General features: G+C 38.9%; 1 protein-coding gene across 1 annotated transcript; it reads left to right on the top strand.

Annotated features, from left to right (window-relative positions):
* Window positions 1-4,057: 4,057 nt before the first annotated feature.
* On the top strand, window positions 4,058-5,056 carry LOC129641504 (olfactory receptor 9K2-like). The gene has a single exon (XM_055566209.1). The coding sequence runs from the start codon at window positions 4,115-4,117 to the stop codon at window positions 5,054-5,056; it is 942 nt and encodes a 313-aa protein (XP_055422184.1). The 5' UTR covers window positions 4,058-4,114.
* Window positions 5,057-18,685: the final 13,629 nt, after the last annotated feature.

Here is an 18,685-nt window from a genome sequence, read left to right on the forward strand (position 1 = left end):
ATCAAAAAAATTGTTTTCGGTCTCCTTTACAAGTCTTTAAGGCTAGTTTTTTATGCTTGTTCAAACCCAGAGAAGGCATTTCTTAGCTGTCTCCTTCTCTACTTCTCTCTGTTAAACTTCTAGTTGGTCAACAGCTAGCTTTTTGCTATTATGGAGCTAACCATCTCTACTTCATTGCTTATCACCAAATTATTTTTAAGTTTCAGAATTCACTTATGCTTGAACTTTTCCACACTTTGTTCTAAATACAGTTCACTTGGAGCTCTCTGCTATGGTACACTTTTCATTCTAGGCAAAACCTGTGGTTCAGTTCTCTGATTGACACCTCTGATTTAGGGGCAGGTTTCTGGGTATGGTCAGTAGCCAATGATATTATCCCTCTTGGCATAGAAAATTCATCCTTTGAACTGAGCCTACTTAAAGCAGAGCTCCAGTATTCTTGATGTAACATGACAGAGATCAAGCTTCTACCCTATGAATGGAGGCTGGATAAAGAAAGAGATCTTCAAGATATTTTAGCCACTCTTGCTTTGAACAGACCTTCTGCATTATTTATGCCTTGGGGATAAGATATATTTGCTGCCTGATACTCTCAAGGTGATGGGCTTCCCTGGTGGCGCTAGTGGTAAAGAACTCATCTGCCAATGCAGGAGATAAAAGAGTGGTTCAATTCCTGGCTTGGGAAGTTTCCCTGGAGGAGGGCACAGCAACCCATTCTAGTAGTCTTGCCTGGAGACTCCCATGGACAGTGGAGGTTGGTGGACTACAGTCCATTGGGTTGCAAACAGCTGGCCATGAATAAAGCGACTTAACACTCAAGGTGATATGATAGGCTTTGTCTGGTACCTAGGGGAAGAGAAATCTGTGTATTTTTTCCTGCACTTCCTTGAGTGTAAGAAAGTTATGCTGTGCTGAGAGAGGAGAAGAAGGAAGTGGGTCCTTGATCAAATAAGTGTGTGTGAATATTTATATTGACTTTATTCACAATATCTGAAATCAGAAAATACCTCAATTGCCCAAGATTTAAGAGTACCAAAATTTGGTACATATGTAAATGGAATACTCATTAATTAAAAGAATGAGTTACTTATAGATATTACAAAATGAATAAATCTCAAAATCATTTTACTCAGTGAAAGAAACCTGAGAGAAAAGGGTGCATACTATATGCAAACATATTTATATGTAAAAAAAATCATATCACTGGTTAGCTGAAAATGGAGTTGGAAGCAGGCATAGTTAAAAAAGGGCATGATAAGTCTCTTGGAGGTGATTGAAATGCTCTGTATCTTGATATGGTGATGGTTTCATTGATGTATAAAACTGGCAAAACTCACAGAAATGTATACTCAGTGAATACAGTTTATTTCACACTAATTATTTCTCAATAAAGTGTTTGAAGAAAAATAATGAGTCGAGCTGCATTTTTAGATGCAAGGAGTTGTGTTTTAGAACTCCAACTCAGATATGTCTATTTTTGGATTGATGATTTTAAAAAAGATTTTTTTGTGGTCTTTCCCAAAGGATTCTCACAAGAAAACAGCTCTTCTATGTATGCTGACTCCTGTTAGGCTGCTTCCACATACCCCACCCCATTTTCTTTCTTTCTGGAGTCCCTATGTTCCTCATGGATCTTGACTCTGGAGTCTAGACATCTTAATAATAAATGTATACTTCTTTCTTTCCCAGGAGGACTATATCTCAGAGGGTAAAGGAAACCTCAATGCTGCAATTATAAAAATTTATACTGTTATGCCAAAGCCATTATGAAAACTGCTGCTGTTATTTGAGCAGATTATCAGAGATTCCAGATGACTCAGGACCATCCTTAGACTTAGGATGTCTAAGACAATCTATTTTTGCTTCTTAAAAGCATTCAAGCACTAGAGAATGCAGAAGAGGGACTATCCTATTGATTGATTCCTCAGATTCACTTTGCATAACTACAGAATATAATTCCTGCAAGCATTTCAGAAGTAACCAAGCATCACTGGAAAATAAACTTGTTTGTCTTCTACAAAGGACAATGACTTTTTCCAATGTCAACTACTAAAGGAAAGTTTAGTAGTTTACATAGAGCAGTAAGAAAAATAAGGATATTTTTTTGGAAGCGAAGAATATGAAACTGGGGAAATGAACATGCACTTGGAAATTTTGAGAGGAAAGGGGTTCATTTTCTTTTGACATAATGATTTTTTAAATTATTTTTGTAACATAGTCATTAAATTTGTTTACCCGTTCTAAAATTAAAACAATAACAAGACAGAACATCAGAATTCTGCTGCTCTTTTTACAGAACATGACAAATTACCAAACAATATAAGGTAAGAGTAAATTTGAAAGCATGTGAGTTTTTGACAAATAATAAATTACCAACTGACTACTTGTGTATTGAATACTCTGGGAAAAACACTCTCCGTTTTCCAGATATAAGTGTTTTTAGCTGTAAACCTATTAACATTAGAATGAGTTTGATGGGAATAAATCTCAAAAATTAAAGTAATCTGGTCCCTTGGTTCTAGGCAGGATTTTAAAGAAATATAAATAAGATACATTATTTTTCAAAAAACATTTTACAACTACTACAGTGTTTCCTTTCACTGTCTAAATAATTTATACTCCTACTACCCTAACTCTGATCTATTTAAAACTTGCCCCTTTATAATATAATTATCTTCATATTTAATTTTTGATTGATCTGGTGAATAACAAAAAGATATCAAGACAACATCATACCATTTTCCTGAAAGTCATCTTTTCCTCACCAAAATATTAAACTTCTTTCATATTTCTTTACCAAAGAAAAAGTAGATAGATATCACACAGTGATTAGAACATGGGTTCTGGAACCAGATTTCTTGGTGTCAGATTTCAATTCTGACCCTATAGGTGTCTTTCAATATATTTTATTTCTTGGTACTTCATTTTCCTTACTGTAAACTGGGGAATAGAATAACACTCAGCTCATATTATTGTTGTATGTGTTAAATGAGCTATTATGCAAGCATTTAGAGAAGTGGCCTATAAAAGATGCCACATAATGTTTGCTATTATTATTGTTGTCTACACAGATTCATGTATATAAAGCCCTGGGGAAAAGAGTGATCTTATTTAAAGTGTCTAGTAAATGAGTCTTCCTGGTGGCTCAGACCGTAAAAGCGTCTGCCTGCAGTGTGGGAGACCCGGGTTCGATCCCTGGGTTGGGAAGATTCCCTGGAGAAGGAAATAGCAACCACTCCAGGACTCTTGCCTGGTAAATTCCATGCACTGAGAGGCTCCTCAGAGCCTGGTAGGCTACAGTCCATGGGGTCCCAAAGAGTTGGACACGACTGAGTAAATGAACTAATGATAACTGTACAAGTTATATTCCAGGTAAATAAGAATGCAATCAACAATTTCTTCTTTATGTATCTTTTGTTCAGTATCCATTTCTAAATAAGTCTATCTAGACAGAATAAGTCTCTTTCTTTACTATGAGCTGTCAGTTGAGGAAATGAGGGAAAATCATTTTTGATGAAAGAAATTATGAGGCTCATTTGGAGAAATTCTAGCATACAAGTGCTGATAATTTTTGTTTGGTTGTGCACAACTTTTTCTTTGTGAGTATACACATTATATCAGAATCCATGGTTTCCATTAACCACAAAAAATAATTGCACCTTTTAGGTATCTTAAAATTCAATCATTTCCTTTGTATCTGCTGGTACTCTATGCCTGCCAAGCTAAGTTTTCCTAAAGTAGACTACTGAAGCCCTTATCTCCAAACTCAGACTCCAAAATTGCTTCCAAAATGTCATTTATTGAAATATTTGTGCTCTCTTGCAATCTCTATTTCCTGACATTACATTTATTGCATAAATCATGAGTTGGAAATATATACAGAAGTGATACATGCACTGTGAAAGGTATTTGGCGGGAAGACACTGTATTAGATTCAGAAGGAAAAGATCTAATTTCACCACTCATATAAATTAGTAACTTTTAAGGTGAAAATAAATAATGATTTTAGAACAGTTTTGTGACTCCTAATACAGTAAGAGATGATTTGTAACTGGGATGACAACCAAGAGTTCATTTGCTTATTTTGCTTTGTACCTCTCTGCAGGTTTCTGCCATGGGTAACAGGGGAACAAGCAACTACTCAGACGTGACTGACTTCATTCTTGTAGGCTTCAGGGTCCACCCAGAGCTCCACATTCTCCTCTTCCTGCTTTTTCTGCTTGTCTATGCCATGATTCTTCTAGGGAATGTTGGCCTGATGGTCATTATTATAACTGATCCCTGGCTGAACACACCAATGTATTTCTTCCTAGGCAACCTCTCCTTCATTGATCTCGTCTATTCATCTGTTATTGCACCCAAGGCTATGATCAACTTCTGGTCTGTGAGCAAGTCCATCTCCTATGCAGGCTGTGTGACCCAGCTCTTTCTCTTCACCCTCTTCATTGTAACCGAGGGGTTTCTCCTGGCAGTCATGGCTTATGACCGCTTCATTGCCATCTGCAATCCTCTCCTCTACACTGTCCAGATGTCAACATGTCTCTGTGTTCAGTTGGTGGCTGGTTCCTATTTTTTTGGCTGTATCAGCTCAATTCTTCAGACCAGCATGACATTTACTTTATCCTTTTGTGCTTCTCGGGACATTGACCATTTTTACTGTGACACTCGCCCACTTCAGAGACTATCTTGTTCTGACCTCTCCATCCTAAGAATGGTTTCTTTCACCTTATCTGGCCTCATTATCTTCCCTACCATCATAATTATTGTTATTTCATATTTGTACATTGTGTCCACAGTTCTAAAGATACCCTCCACCGAAGGGCGTAAGAAAGCTTTCTCCACTTGCAGCTCCCACCTGGGAGTCGTGAGTGTACTGTATGGTGCTGTCTTTTTTATGTATCTCACTCCTGACACATTTCCTGAGCTCAGTAAAGTGGCCTCCTTGTGCTACACCCTACTCACTCCCATGTTGAATCCTTTGATTTACTCTTTGAGAAACAAAGATGTCAAAGAAGCGCTAAAAAAACATTTGGAGAAGAAAAGTATTATTCTGTGATTACTATTTCTCTTCCACTAATGAGTGGTGTCTGTTTACTTTGTACTCCTCTTGTCATCAATGAAATTATTCTCCTGAGTATCATAGAAATATTATCAAAAGCTTTTTAAAGGTAGTGTATTATTTCCATATGGTAGTTTTTTTCCCCATCTTAGCATTGTCAACGGAGAAGGCAATGGCACCACACTCCAGTACTCTTGCCTGGAAAATCCCATGGATGGAGGAGCCTGGAAGGCTGCAGTCCATGGGGTCACTGAGGGTGAGACACGACTGAGCGAGTTCACTTTTATTTTTCACTTTCATGCATTGGAGAAGGAAATGGCAACTCACTGCAGTGTTCTTGCTTGGAGAATCCCAGGGATGGGTGAGCCTGGTGGGCTGCTGTCTATGGGGTCACACAGAGTCGGACACGACTGAAGTGACTTAGTGACTTAATCACTTACTGAAGTGCTCAATGGAGCAGCAGCAGCATTGTCAAACATAAATATCTTGGATTTTGGAGATGCTTTGGACATTTCAGATACATTTTTTCAAGATGAATCTTCATACTAATCTCAAATAACATTTTATTTCAAAAAACTAATTTCTATTTATTTTTATGGCTTACTGCAGAACACTGTTTTTATATATTATTATAGTGCTTAAGCAATCATTTTGTCTAGTTTAGTCTTTGGAATGGCTCCTTCTCTTACACATAACTCCTAGTGGCTCAGACGGTAAAGAATCCACCTGCAATGCAAGAGACCTTGATTTAATCCCTGGGTCATGGAGATCCCTGGAGAAGGGAATGGCTACCCATTCTAATATTCTAGCCTGGAGAATTCCACGGACAGAGGAGCTTAGCATGCTACATTGCACCGGGTCACAAAGAGTCGGACTTGACTGAGCAGACTTTGGGATCCAGACTTTGAGATCAGCAGATGCCAAAGAGTCGGACTTGACTTAGCAGACTTTGGGACTTCGGGATCATCAGAGAATTGCAATTTGTGATCTGTATTCATGGTGAGCCACATGCAAGTCTCTGCATGCCAAAGGAAGGAGAACAGTTCTCTAAGAAGGAAGAGGAAATTGGGAAAGCTCTTGTGTACAAGGCCATGGCTTTTCACTGGCTGAGATTTTGCTAGGTAAGAAGAGTAATCTTGTAGCCCTTCAAAAGAACTAGATCAAAGGCTGAAAAGCCCAACATTGTTTCACAGAAAGAACACCTCTGTTCCTGAATGAATGGGTTGAAGGCTAGCCACCTTAGAAGGAGCAGCCACTGTTCTGCAGAGTACAGGCTGAAGGCTAGTCAGTCATGAAATAGTCTAATCTCAAATCACATCAAAGTGCCAAACAACTACTAGCCTAAAAGCAACACCTTAACCAGAAAGGCAAAGTTTTAAATAGATCCCAAATAAAGCCAGGAGAACTTCAAATGCAAAGAGGGTGAAAGCTCAGTTCCAGAAGTAAGACATCTTTCAAACCCCAGGGTTGGTGAGATAAACAGTAAACAAAAATGACTCAAATGAGGATATTGGACCTATTTGCACACCAGCCCTAGAACTGTTGGAAGTCTTCTCAGGCCCCTGTGGAGCCCACTGAAATGTTGACCTGAAACAAATAGACTGACAGATATTTCTCCAGCAAACATGGAGGAAAAGCACAGAGTTGCAATTCAAGGTCTGCCACCATGGCAAGATACATGCAAGTTCCTGAATGACAAGGGAAGAACTCTTTTAAAGAAGCAAAAAGAAAGATTGATCATGTCAACTACAAACTGGCATTTGCCATCTACCTCTACAAGGATTAAATCATATGCTGGTATAGCTGCTGATTTTCAATACCCCTAAAAGGAGTTCAGGGTAGAGAGCAGAAATGAGGTATTATGTGCTCTGGTTAAAACTGGCAGAACAAGTCTTAAGATACTTTGATATTTTCAGGAGCTAACTTGATGAGCCCAATTCTTGTATCTCTTCATATCTAGAAAAAGCATTAAAGTCCTTCATGGTGATGACTGTTCCTTGTGAGTAGTAGAAACCTTCTGCAAAGAATATGTGCTTGATTGCATGTACTCCTGCTTCACCAAAATCACATATATACTGATCATCTTTGGAGTAGTTTCTCAGAGCTATCTGAAATGCTGTCTCCTGGACTACAGTCCTCATTTTATCCCAAATAAAATTTGTCTTAACGACTCTCATGTTGTGTATTTTCTTTAAGCTTCGACTGGTGCTATAGTGAAAAAAGTGCCCTTGACTTTTCGTTGGCTGAGTCCTTGACAAGAAAGTAGAGGAGTCTTTTTCTTTACAGTTGGGCTCTGCTTTTGGTGTAGGTGTGAAAGTCCCAGACTTTTAGTTTCCAACTTCATTTCAGAGGTTTCGGTTTACTAATTTTTACAATCAGTTTTGAATTTTCACTTGAATAAACTATTTTATACATGTTCTATCAAGAGGAAGTTATAATAATAAGAAACAAACAATAAAAAATTTTCATTACATACAAGAACTTGGGAAATTGTATATTAAGTTTGTCAGGCATTGGGGAGTGCTCTGAGGACCTGCTTGTTCCTGGACACTAATAAAAAAAATCAAAGTGGGAGGAAGAGATATCATATTTGTTGAGGCAATCATTCCCTTGAATGAACTTTGATAATTGTTCCTATATTAATTATTTAAGAAATATTTAATAAAAGAATAGAGGATAGGTAATCACTAAAATAGAGGGTGACCCCAAATTTACATGCTATGCCTCTGTATCTTCATTTATTCTATTAATTTTATTTAATGCCTGTAAACTCCAGGAGATGATGAGGGACAGGGAGATGGTGAGGCATAGTAAGGCCTGGTGTGCTATAGTCCATGGGGTCGCAAAGAGATGGACATGACTTGGTGACTGAACAGCAACAGTATGTTCTGATCTTGTGGTAGCCGTGGGTACAGATAACCTTATTCTTCAGGAAACATACAATTTAATGTTGGAATCAGATCATTGTACATACAATTAAAATACAGAGATTTTATTTTACTGTTTATTGTATGCAAGCAGTAAACATGGAGATTGTAAGGTTGGATGCCTGAGAGTGGGTGTTGGTAATCAAGGAAAGTCTTAGGGATGCATGGAAAATATATTTGAAGGACGTACAATTGTAGTCAGGGGAACTGCTTTATCAGTTTATGTTATTGATGGGGATTGAAGTATGCCAATGTAATTTTAAAAAGCTTTACTTAAAAATTACAAGTAGGGGTTCCATTTCAAGATGGTGCAGTGGAAGGGTAGAAGGACATGCGCTCATACCCTTCTGCAAGAGGACTAAAATCACAACTAGCTGTTGAACAAGAATCGACAGGAGGATGCTGGAACCTGCCAAAAAAAGATACCCAACGTCCAAAGACAAAGAAGCAGCAGCAGTGAGATGGTAGGAGGGGTACAATGCTGATAAAATCAAATTCCACAAACTGGAGAAGAATAATACCAAAGAAGTTCTCCCACTGTTGTGACTATTCAGAACCCTACTTCAGGCTTTCCAGCTTGGGGACCTGACAAAAGGACTGGGAATCCCCAGGGACTCTGACCTTGAAGCCAAGCAGGATTTGATTATAAGACAGGACTGGGAGAAACAGAGACTCCAGACTTGGAGGGCATAAACAAAACCTTGCGCGCACCAAGACTCAGAGGAAAGGAGCAGTGACTCCACAGGAAACTGAACCAAAACTACCAGCTAGGCTTGGAGGGTCTCCTGTGGAAGCATGGGTCCACAGGGGCTCACTGCAGGGACCGGGGGGCTGGCAGGAGCTGTCAGGGAAGGTTCTCTTTGGCATAAACACTCTTGGATGTCACCATTAACTTGACCACAGACCCTGGGTTACCTCAGGCCAGAAAAACTACCAAGCAGGGAGTGCAACCCTACCCAACAGTAGATAATTGGATTAAAGCTTTACTGAGCAAGACCCTGCCCAACAGAGTAAGACCCAGTTTTCCCCACCACCACTCCCCTCATTAGGAAGTTCTTACACAAGCCTCTTAGACTTCTCCATCAGAGGGCAGACAGAAGAAGCAAGAAGAACCACAATCCCACAGCGACTAAAACAATACCATATTCAGTTCAGTTCAGTTGCTCTGTTGTGGCCGACTCTTTGTGACCACATAGACTGAAGCATGCCAGGCTTCCCTGTCCATCACCAACTCCTGGATCTTATTCAAACTCATGTCCATCGAGTCAGTGAAGCTTCTAACCATCTCAACTTCTGTCATTCCCTTCTCCTCCCACCTTCAATCTTTCCCAGCATCTGGGTCTTTTCCAGTGAGTCAGTTCTTTGCATCAGGTGGCCAGAGTAGTGGAGCTTCAGTTTCAGCATCAGTCCTTCCAGTGAATATTCAGGAATGACTTCCTTTAGGATGGACTAGTTGGATCTCCTTGCAGTCCAAGAGACTCTCAAGAGTCTTCTCCAATACGACAGTTCAAAACATCAATTCTTCAGTGCTTGGCTTTCTTTATAATCCAACTCTCACATCCATACATGACTAGTGGAAAAACCATAGCTTTGACTAGACAGATCTTGGTTGGCAAAGTAATGTCTTTGCTTTTTAATATGCTGGCTAGGTTGGTCAGAGCTTGTCTTCCAAGGAGCAAGCATCTTTTAATTTCATGGCTGCAGTCACCATCTGCAGTGATCTTCAGTTCAGTTCAGTTCAGTTCAGTCGCTCAGTCGTGTCTGACTCTTTGCGACCCCATGAATCGCAGCACGCCAGGCATCCCTGTCCATCACCAACTCCCGGAGTTCACCCAGACTCACATCCATTGAGTCTGTGATGCCATCCAGCCATCTCATCCTCTGTCGTCCCCCTCTCTTTCTCCCCCCAGTCCCTCCCAGCATCAGAGTCTTTTCCAATGAGTCAACTCTTCGCATGAGGTGGACAAAGTACTGGAGTTTCAGCTTTAGCATCATTCCTTCCAAAGAAATCCCAGGGCTGATCTCCTTCAGAATGGACTGGTTGGATCTCCTTGCAGTCCAAGGGACTCTCAACAGTCTTCTTCAACATCACAGTTCAAAAGCATCAATTCTTCGGTGCTCAGCCTTCACAGTCCAACTCTCACATCCATACATGACCACAGGAAAAGCCATAGCCTTGACTAGACGGACCTTTGTTGGCAAAGTAATGTCTCTGCTTTTGAATATGCTATCTAGGTTGATCATAACTTTCCTTCCAAGGAGGAAGCGTCTTTTAATTTCATGGCTGCAGTCACCATCTGCAGTGATTTTTGGAGCCCCCCAAAATAAAGTCTGACACTGTTTCCACTGTTTCTCCATTTATTTTCCATGAAGGGATGGGACCGGCTGCCATGATCTTTGTTTTCTGAATGTTGAGCTTTAACCCAACTTTTTCACTCTCTACTTTCACTTTCATCAAGAGGCTTTTGAGTTCCTCTTCACTTTCTGCCATAAGGTTGGTGTCATCTGCATATCTGAGGTTATTGATATTTCTCTGGCAATCTTGATTCCAGCTGTGCTTCTTCCAGCCCAGCGTTTCTCATGATGTACTCTGCATATAATTTAAATAAACAGGGTGACAATATACAGCCTTGATGTACTCCTTTTCCCATTTGGAACCAGTCTGTTGTTCCATGTCCAGTTCTAACTGTTACTTCCTGACCTGCATACAGATTTCTCAAGAGGCAGGTCAGGTGGTCTGATATGCCTATCTCTTTCAGAATTTTCCACAGTTTATTGTGATCCACACAGTCAAAGGCTTTGGCATAGTCAATAAAGCAGAAATAGATGTTTTTCTGGAACTCTCTTGCTTTTTCCATGATCCAGTGGATGTTGGGAATTTGATCTCTGGTTCCTCTGCCTTTTGTAAAACCAGCTTGAACATCAGGAAGTTCACAGTTCACGTATTGCGAAGCCTGGCTTGGAGAATTTTGAGCATTACTTTACTAGCATGTGAGATGAGTGTAATTTGGAGTAGTTTGAGCATTCTTTGGCATTACCTTTCTTTGGGATTGGAATGAAAACTGACCTTTACCAGTCCTGTGGCCACTGCTGAGTTTTCCAAATTTGCTGGCATATTGAGTGTAGCACTTTCACAGCATCATCTCTCAGGATTTGAAATAGCTCAACTGGAATTCCATCACCTTCACTAGCTTTGTTCATAGTGATGCTTTCTAAGGCCCACTTGACTTCACATTCCAGGATGTCTGGCTCTAGGTCAGTTATCTGGGTCGTGAAAATCTTTTTTGTATAGTTCTTCTGTGTATTCTTGCCACCTCTTTTTAATATCTTCTGCTTCTGTTAGGTTCATACCATTTCTGTCCTTTATCGAGCCCATCTTTGCATGAAATGTTCCCTTGGTATCTCTAATTTTCTTGAAGAGATCTCTAGTCTTTCCCATTCTGTTGTTTTCCTCTATTTCTTTGCATTGATTGCTGAAGAAGGCTTTCTTGACTCTCCTTGCTATTCTTTGGAACTCTGCATTCAGATGCTTATGTCTTTCCTTTTTTCCTTTGCTTTTCACTTCTCTTCTTTTCACAGTTATTTGTAAGGCCTCCCCAGACAGCCATTTTGCTTTTTTGCATTTATTTTCCATGGGGATGATCTTGATCCGTCTCCTGTACAATGTCACGAACCTCTGTCCATAGTTCATCATTCACTCTATCTATCAGATCTAGTCCCTTAAATCTATTTCTCACTTCCTCTGTATAATCATAAGGGATTTGATTTAGGTCATACCTGAATGGTCTAGTTGTTTTCCCAACTGTCTTCAATTTAAGTCTGAATTTGGCAATAAGGAGTTCATGATCTGAGCCACAGTCAGCTTCCAGTCTTGTTTTTGTTGACTGTATAGAGCTTCTCCATTTTGGCTGCAAAGAACATAATCAATCTGATTTTGGTGTTGACCATCTGGTGATGTCCATGTGTAGCATCTTCTCTTGTGTTGTTGGAAGAGGGTGTTTGCTATGACCAGTGCATTTTCTTGGCAAAACTGTATTTGTTTTTGCCCTGCTTCATTCCATATTCCAAGGCCAAATTTGCCTGTTACTCCAGGTGTTTCTTGACTTCCTACTTTTGCATTCCAGTCCCCTATAACGAAAAGGACATCTTTTTTGGGTGTTAGTTCTAAAAGGTCTTGTAGGTCTTTATAGAACCATTCAACATCAGCTTCTTCAGCGTTGCTGATTGGGGCATTGCCGGGGTCAAGCCCCGGTGGATATAGGGAATTCGAAGGGGAGACGGCATCGGCGATCATCAGGAAACAGTAGATCAATTAAGCGTTGATTAAAGACATAAAGAGTGGTTAAATAAGGATAGCTCAGTGAGAAAATTTAGTGGAGAAAAGAGGCTGAATAATTCAGCCAGAAGGTGAGAGAAAGAACGACATGGGGAGACCAAGCTTCAGTGAACAAGGCCCGCACTTTATTTTTCAAACTAGTTTTTATACCTTAAGTTATGCATAGAGGACAATGGGGGTAGGGGTAGAGTCATGCAGTAAGCCAGGCTTTCTTCCTGCAAACTTATCATATGCAAAAGTTTAGGTGATTTGCATCATCTTCTGGCCTGGAGGCCTGTTAACATTTTAAGACCCTTTCTTCAGAAAACTTATTTTTCTCTAAAGGTGATTAGTCAGGCGCCACCCTCCAAAAGCATTAGATAAAGTTGCATTCCTATAGGGCAAAGGTGTGGTGGGCTATAACAAGAAAAAGAATTAACTCAAGGGTCCAAGGTTACAAACATTAAAGCTACTACTTACACCAATCATATTAATCAAGACACTGCCAGGGACACAGCAGGTAAGGGATATGGAGACTTAGCAGCAAACATTGACCCAAGAAGTGAAAAACCCTTCACCAATACAATTTCTAATCAATCTTTTAACTGCTCAAAGGAATCTGTATTTAGACAGTTTAGAACATCTCATGCTTCTCACAGTTGGGAGGCTCTGAGCAATCACATGTGACTGGAAAAACCTATTCATTCAGGCTAGAGGACTTCCAAAGGAGTTTGTAGGTTGAAATACTATCACACCCAGGAACTATATTAACTGGAGCTGTAAGTTAACTCTTTTTTCAGAGAGAGGTAGTGGGGGACAGCCCCCCATAAAGTCAGAGGTGTAGGTGAGAGCACAAAGCAGAAAGTAGGCAAACTCTGGTTTTGGGGGTAGATGCTCGAGAATTTCCAGGGGAACTCCTGAGGCTCGATCCTGCCTTTGTGTATGCTGATCCTCCTTCCTCATGACCTTTGCCACGAGTGGAGCTCCTCACCGCCGGCTCCCGGTAGGGCACAGACTTGGATTACTGTGGTATTGAATGGTTTGCCTTGGAAACGAACAGAGATCATTCTGTCGTTTTTGAGATTGCATCCAAGTACTGCATTTTGGACTGTTTTGTTGACCATGACGGCTACTCCATTTCTTCTGAGGGATTCCTGTCCACAGTAGTAGATATAATGGTCATCTGAGTTAAATCCACCCATTCCAGTCCATTTTAGTTTGCTGATTCCTAGAATGTCGACATTCATTCTTGCCATCTCTTGTTTGACCATTTCCAATTTGCCTTGATTCATGGACCTGACATTCCACATTCCTATGCAACATTGCTCTTTACGGCATCGGACCTTGCTTCTATCACCAGTCACATCCACAGCTGGGTATTCTTCTTGCTTTGGCTCCATCCCTTCATTCTTTTTGGAGTTATTTCTCCACTGATCTCCAGTAGCATATTGGGCACCTACTGACCTGGGAAGTTCCTCTTTCAGTATCCTATCATTTTGCCTTTTCATACTGTTCATGGGGTTCTCAAGGCAAGAATACTGAAGTGGTTTGCCATTCCCTTCTCCAGTGGACCACATTCTGTCAGATCTCTCCACCATGACCCGCCCATCTTGGGTTGCCCCATGGGCATGGCTTAATTTCACTGAGTTAGATAAGGCTGTGGTCCTAGTGTGATTAGATTGACTAGTTTCCTGTGCGTATGGTTTCAGTGTGTCTGCCCTCTGATCTACAGTGATCTTGGGGTCCCCCAAAATCAAGTCTGCCACTGTTTCCCTTGTTTCCCCATCTGTTTGCCATAAAGTGGTAGGGTCAGATGCCATGATCTTAGTTTTCTGAATGTTGAGTTTTAAGCCAACTTTTTCACTCTCCTCTTTCACTTTCATTAAGAAGCTCTTTAGTTCTTCTTTACTTTCTGCCATAAGAGTAGTGTCATCTGCGTATCTGAGGTCTTTGATATTTCTCCCAGAAAAATTATTCAATCTTATGCTTCAACCAGCCAAGCATTCACATGATGCATATAAGTTAAGTAATCAGGGTGACAATATGCATCCTTGATGTACTCCATTCCTGATTTGGAATCAGTCTGCTGTTCCATGTTCTGTTCTAACTGTTGTTTCTTTACCTGCATACAGATTTTCAGGAGGCAGGTCAGGTGGTCTGGTATTCCCATCTCTTTAAGAATTATCCATTTTTTTGTATCCACACATTCAAAGGCTTTGGCATAGTCAATAAAGCAGAAATAGATATTTTTCTGGAACTCTCTTGTTTTTTTAATGATCCAGCAGATATTGGCAATTTGATCTCTGGTTCCTCTGCCTTTTTTAAAACCAGCTTGAACATCTGGGAGTTCACGGTTCATGTATTGTTGAAGCCTGGCTTGGAGAATTTTGAGCATTACTTTGCTAGCATGTGAGATGAGTGCAATTGTGTGGTATTTTGAACATTGTTTGGCATTGCCTTTCTTTGGGATTAGAATGAAAACTGACCATTTCCAGTCCTGTGGCCACTGCTGAGTTTTCCAAATTTGTTGGCATATTGAATGCAACACTTTCACAGCATCATCTTTTAGGATTTGAAATAGCTCAACTGGAATTCCATCACCTCCAGTAGCTTTGTTCATAGTGATGCTTCCTAATGCCCACTTGACTTTGCATTCCAGGATGTCTGGCTCTAGGTGAGTGATCACACTATCATGATTATCTGGGTCATGAAGATCTTTTTTGTAAAATTCTTTTATGTATTCTTGCTACCTCTTCTTAATATCACATTACAGAAAGTTAATCAGCATGAAAAAGCAGAAAGCTGCCTCCCAGATAAAGGTACAAGATACAACCCCAGAAAAACAACTAAAAGAAGTAGAGATAGGCGACCTTCCAGAAAAAGAATTAAGAATAATGATAGTGAATATGATTCAGGTTCTCAGCAAAGGAATGGAGGCAAAGGTTGAGAGGACACAAAAAATGTTTACCAAAGATCTACAAGAACTAAAGAAGAAGCAAACAGAAATGAATAATCCACTAGAAGGAATCCAGAGAAGAATAACTGAGGTGTAAACAGAGATAAATGATCTGAAGGACAGTTTGGTGGAAATCACTGCCGCAGAACAGAATAGGGAATAAAGAATGAAAAGATATGAAGATAGCCTAAGAGACCTGGAACAACATTAAAAGCATGAACATTTGCATTATAGGGGCCCCAGGAAGAGACAAGAGAGAGAGAGAAGACCTAAGAAAATATTTGAAGAGATAATAGCTGAAAACTTTCCTAACATGGGAAGGGAAATAACCAAGTCTAGGAAGCAGAGAGAATCCCAGGCAGGATAAACCAAAGGAAGAACACACCAGGACACATAGTAATCAAACTCACAAAAAATTAAAGACAAAGATAAAATATTAAAAGCAACAAGGGAAAAATGACAACATACAAGGGAACAACCATCAGGCTGATTTCTTTCTTTCTTTTTTTCAAAGTTTATGTATTTTAATTGAAGGCTAATTACTTTACAATATTGTAGGGGGTTTTGCCATACATTGACATGAATCACAGGCTGATTTCTTACCAGAAACTCTACAAGCCAGATGGGAATGGCATGACATATTTAAAGTGATGAAACGAAAGAAACTTACAACCAGGAGTACTCTATGCAGCAAGACTCTTCCTCAGATTTGATGGAGAAATCAAAAGCATTCCAGATAAGCAAAAGCTAAAATAATTCAGCACCACCAAATCAGCTTTACAACAAATGCTAAAGGAACTTCTTTAAGCAGAAAACAAGAAAATGGAAAGCCCTATCCACAGAAAATAAACCACAGACAATTAAGAAAGTGGTAATAGGTAATAGGATAATTACATTAAATGTAAATGGACTAAATGCACCTATCAAAAGACACAGACTGGCTGAGTAGATGAAACCCTGTGCATGTATGCACTTTTGCTTACCACATCCTTCTGCTTGGCCCACCTAATTGTATGTAATTATTTTATATTGTTAGGCTGATTATGTTTCCTTCATGGCTTGCAATTTTAATTATCTTTTATTTTTTGTCTGGTTATTGATTATGAAAACTGATCAACATCTTTTACTACTGTCCTGACCCAGGGCTTGAACCCAGGTCTCCCGCATAGTAGACAGACGCTTTACCATCTGAGCCACCAGGAAAGTCCAATCATGTAACTATTACCCACTTAATACCACGGTATCATGACTGGTCAACAGAAAAATTATAAAATTCTATATTACCAAAACTACCATTGAATAGAAAAATCTGTAATTGCTTTTTAAAATCCAGATGCATATGAGACTTATCTTGGAATTTTTTGAAAAATACAATTGCCCAGGTATTGCTTATTATTATTATTATTTTTGGCCAGAGGTCCAGCTATGTTTCTAATGAGCAACCATGTTAAAAACAACTGGACTATGTGAGGATCTTTTACTTTTATCTAGTTTGTTTCACTTTTTAAATTTCATATTCAGTGTTCCTATTTCATTTAGGTTATGTTTTCCAATTTCACAATCTCCTGTTTTTAACTGATGTTCTTTCTCAAGCGTTTATCAAGTGTAGTAGAAAAGTTTTTGTATACAGATATATAAATAATATGTACAACATATATATTTTAGAAAATGTATGGATTTTTGCCTAACTAAAAATTTATGACATTTTGATTCCCCTTGTTTGACTTAGTATAAGTAGAATGCTAGATTTCTAATTAAAAAAATTAGATATGAAACAAGCAGGAAAGGTTTATTGTATAGCACAGGGAACTACAGTCAATACCTTGCAATAACCTATAATGGAGAAAAATATCATCTTTGTATATGTATAACAAAACCACACATACAAAAAAGAATTTTACTTTTGAAACGTAGTAATGCTTATCTTTTTGCCAGTTTTTCTAAAAGTGCTACAGACTTCTAATAACACATGAGATACAAAATTCTAATTATATTTATGTAGGATATGATTAGGAGAAGGCAATGGCAACCCACTCCAGTACTCTTTCCTGGAAAATTCCATGGATGGAGGAGCCTGGTAGGCTGCAGTCCATGGAGTTGGGAAGAGTCGGACATGACTGAGTGACTTCATTTTCACTTTTCACTTTCACTTTTCACTTTCATGTATTGGAGAAGGAAATGGCAACCCACTCCAGTGTTCTTGCCTGGAGAATCCCAGGGGTGGTGGAGACTGGTGGGCTGCCATCTATGGGGTCACACAGAGTCAGAGACGACTAAAGCGACTTATCAGCATCAGCAGGATATGATTAATATAAATTAATTCCATAAATATATATTATATTAAATTATTAATGACATCCTTCAGAATGCTCCTATTCTTGTTTTTTCTACAGTTGATAAAATATTCTTAGAGAAATGTTAATATGTCTCACTATGAGTATATAGTTTTGTTCTTTTTTCATATGTTTCTCCTGTATTTGCTTTTTGAATCTTGGTTTTTTTGTTGTTAAGGGGTCTAATGGTTTATGATGTCTATCTGCTTTGTCAATTGCACCTTTTATCATTAAAAACATTCATCTTTGTTTCATTTAAAATAAATAAAGTTAAAAAAATTATAAGTAAAATACGCAGAACATAGTAACTTATGAGACAGATACAGCAAAGAAGGTGTGTCTCATGATTTTAAATCTGAATGATATGTATGGTGATGGTACAAACACATAAAAAGTAAAGGAGCTCTTAGCAAACCAAGAATAGAGAATTTCCTTAACTTGAAAAGTAACATCTACCAAAAATCTAGAGCTAAGATCATATTTAAAGTGAGAAGCAGAAGTTTTCCTGATAAAATTAGGAACAAAGCAAGGAAGTCCCCATTGCAAAACCTTTTCAACCTTCAAGTGTAAGTCTTAGCTAAGGCAATAGACAAGAAAAATAGTGTTATGGGCTGAATTCTGGTTTTCAGAATTAATATGTTGAAGACCTAACCTGGGTTTTATAGTGTATGACTATAGAGTTGATCCGTGAACTACTTTAATTTTAAATGTGCAGATTCACTTGCACACAAATTGATTTTAATAAATGTATTAGAAGTTGTTCTTGAATATTTGCAACAATTTGAAAAAACTTGCAGATGAACTATGTAGCCTAGAAATATTGAAAATAATTAAGAAAAGCTAGATATGTCATGAATGCATAAAATATGTATAGATACTACTCTAGACCATACCTGGCACCATTTCCAGCTGAGAGAAATTTTAAAAATGTAACATTGGAGTATTAAATAATAATGACAAGAAATTGATTGTAGTACATATCATACTACTATAATATATTTGTAGTTACCTCCTGTTGTATTGTGGTGAGCTCAAGTGATGTGAGCATCCACTGAAAACACTACAGGACACTAATCATCTCTATGTGAGCTATTA

The sequence above is a fragment of the Bubalus kerabau genome, chromosome 1 (genome assembly GCF_029407905.1).
Source record: "Bubalus kerabau isolate K-KA32 ecotype Philippines breed swamp buffalo chromosome 1, PCC_UOA_SB_1v2, whole genome shotgun sequence".
In the NCBI taxonomy this organism is placed as follows: Eukaryota; Metazoa; Chordata; class Mammalia; order Artiodactyla; family Bovidae; genus Bubalus; species Bubalus kerabau.

Excerpts from the sequence above, each read along its gene's own strand:
- LOC129641504 (XM_055566209.1), top strand. The coding sequence starts at position 4,115 with ATGGGTAACAGGGGAACAAGCAACTACTCAGACGTGACTGACTTCATT.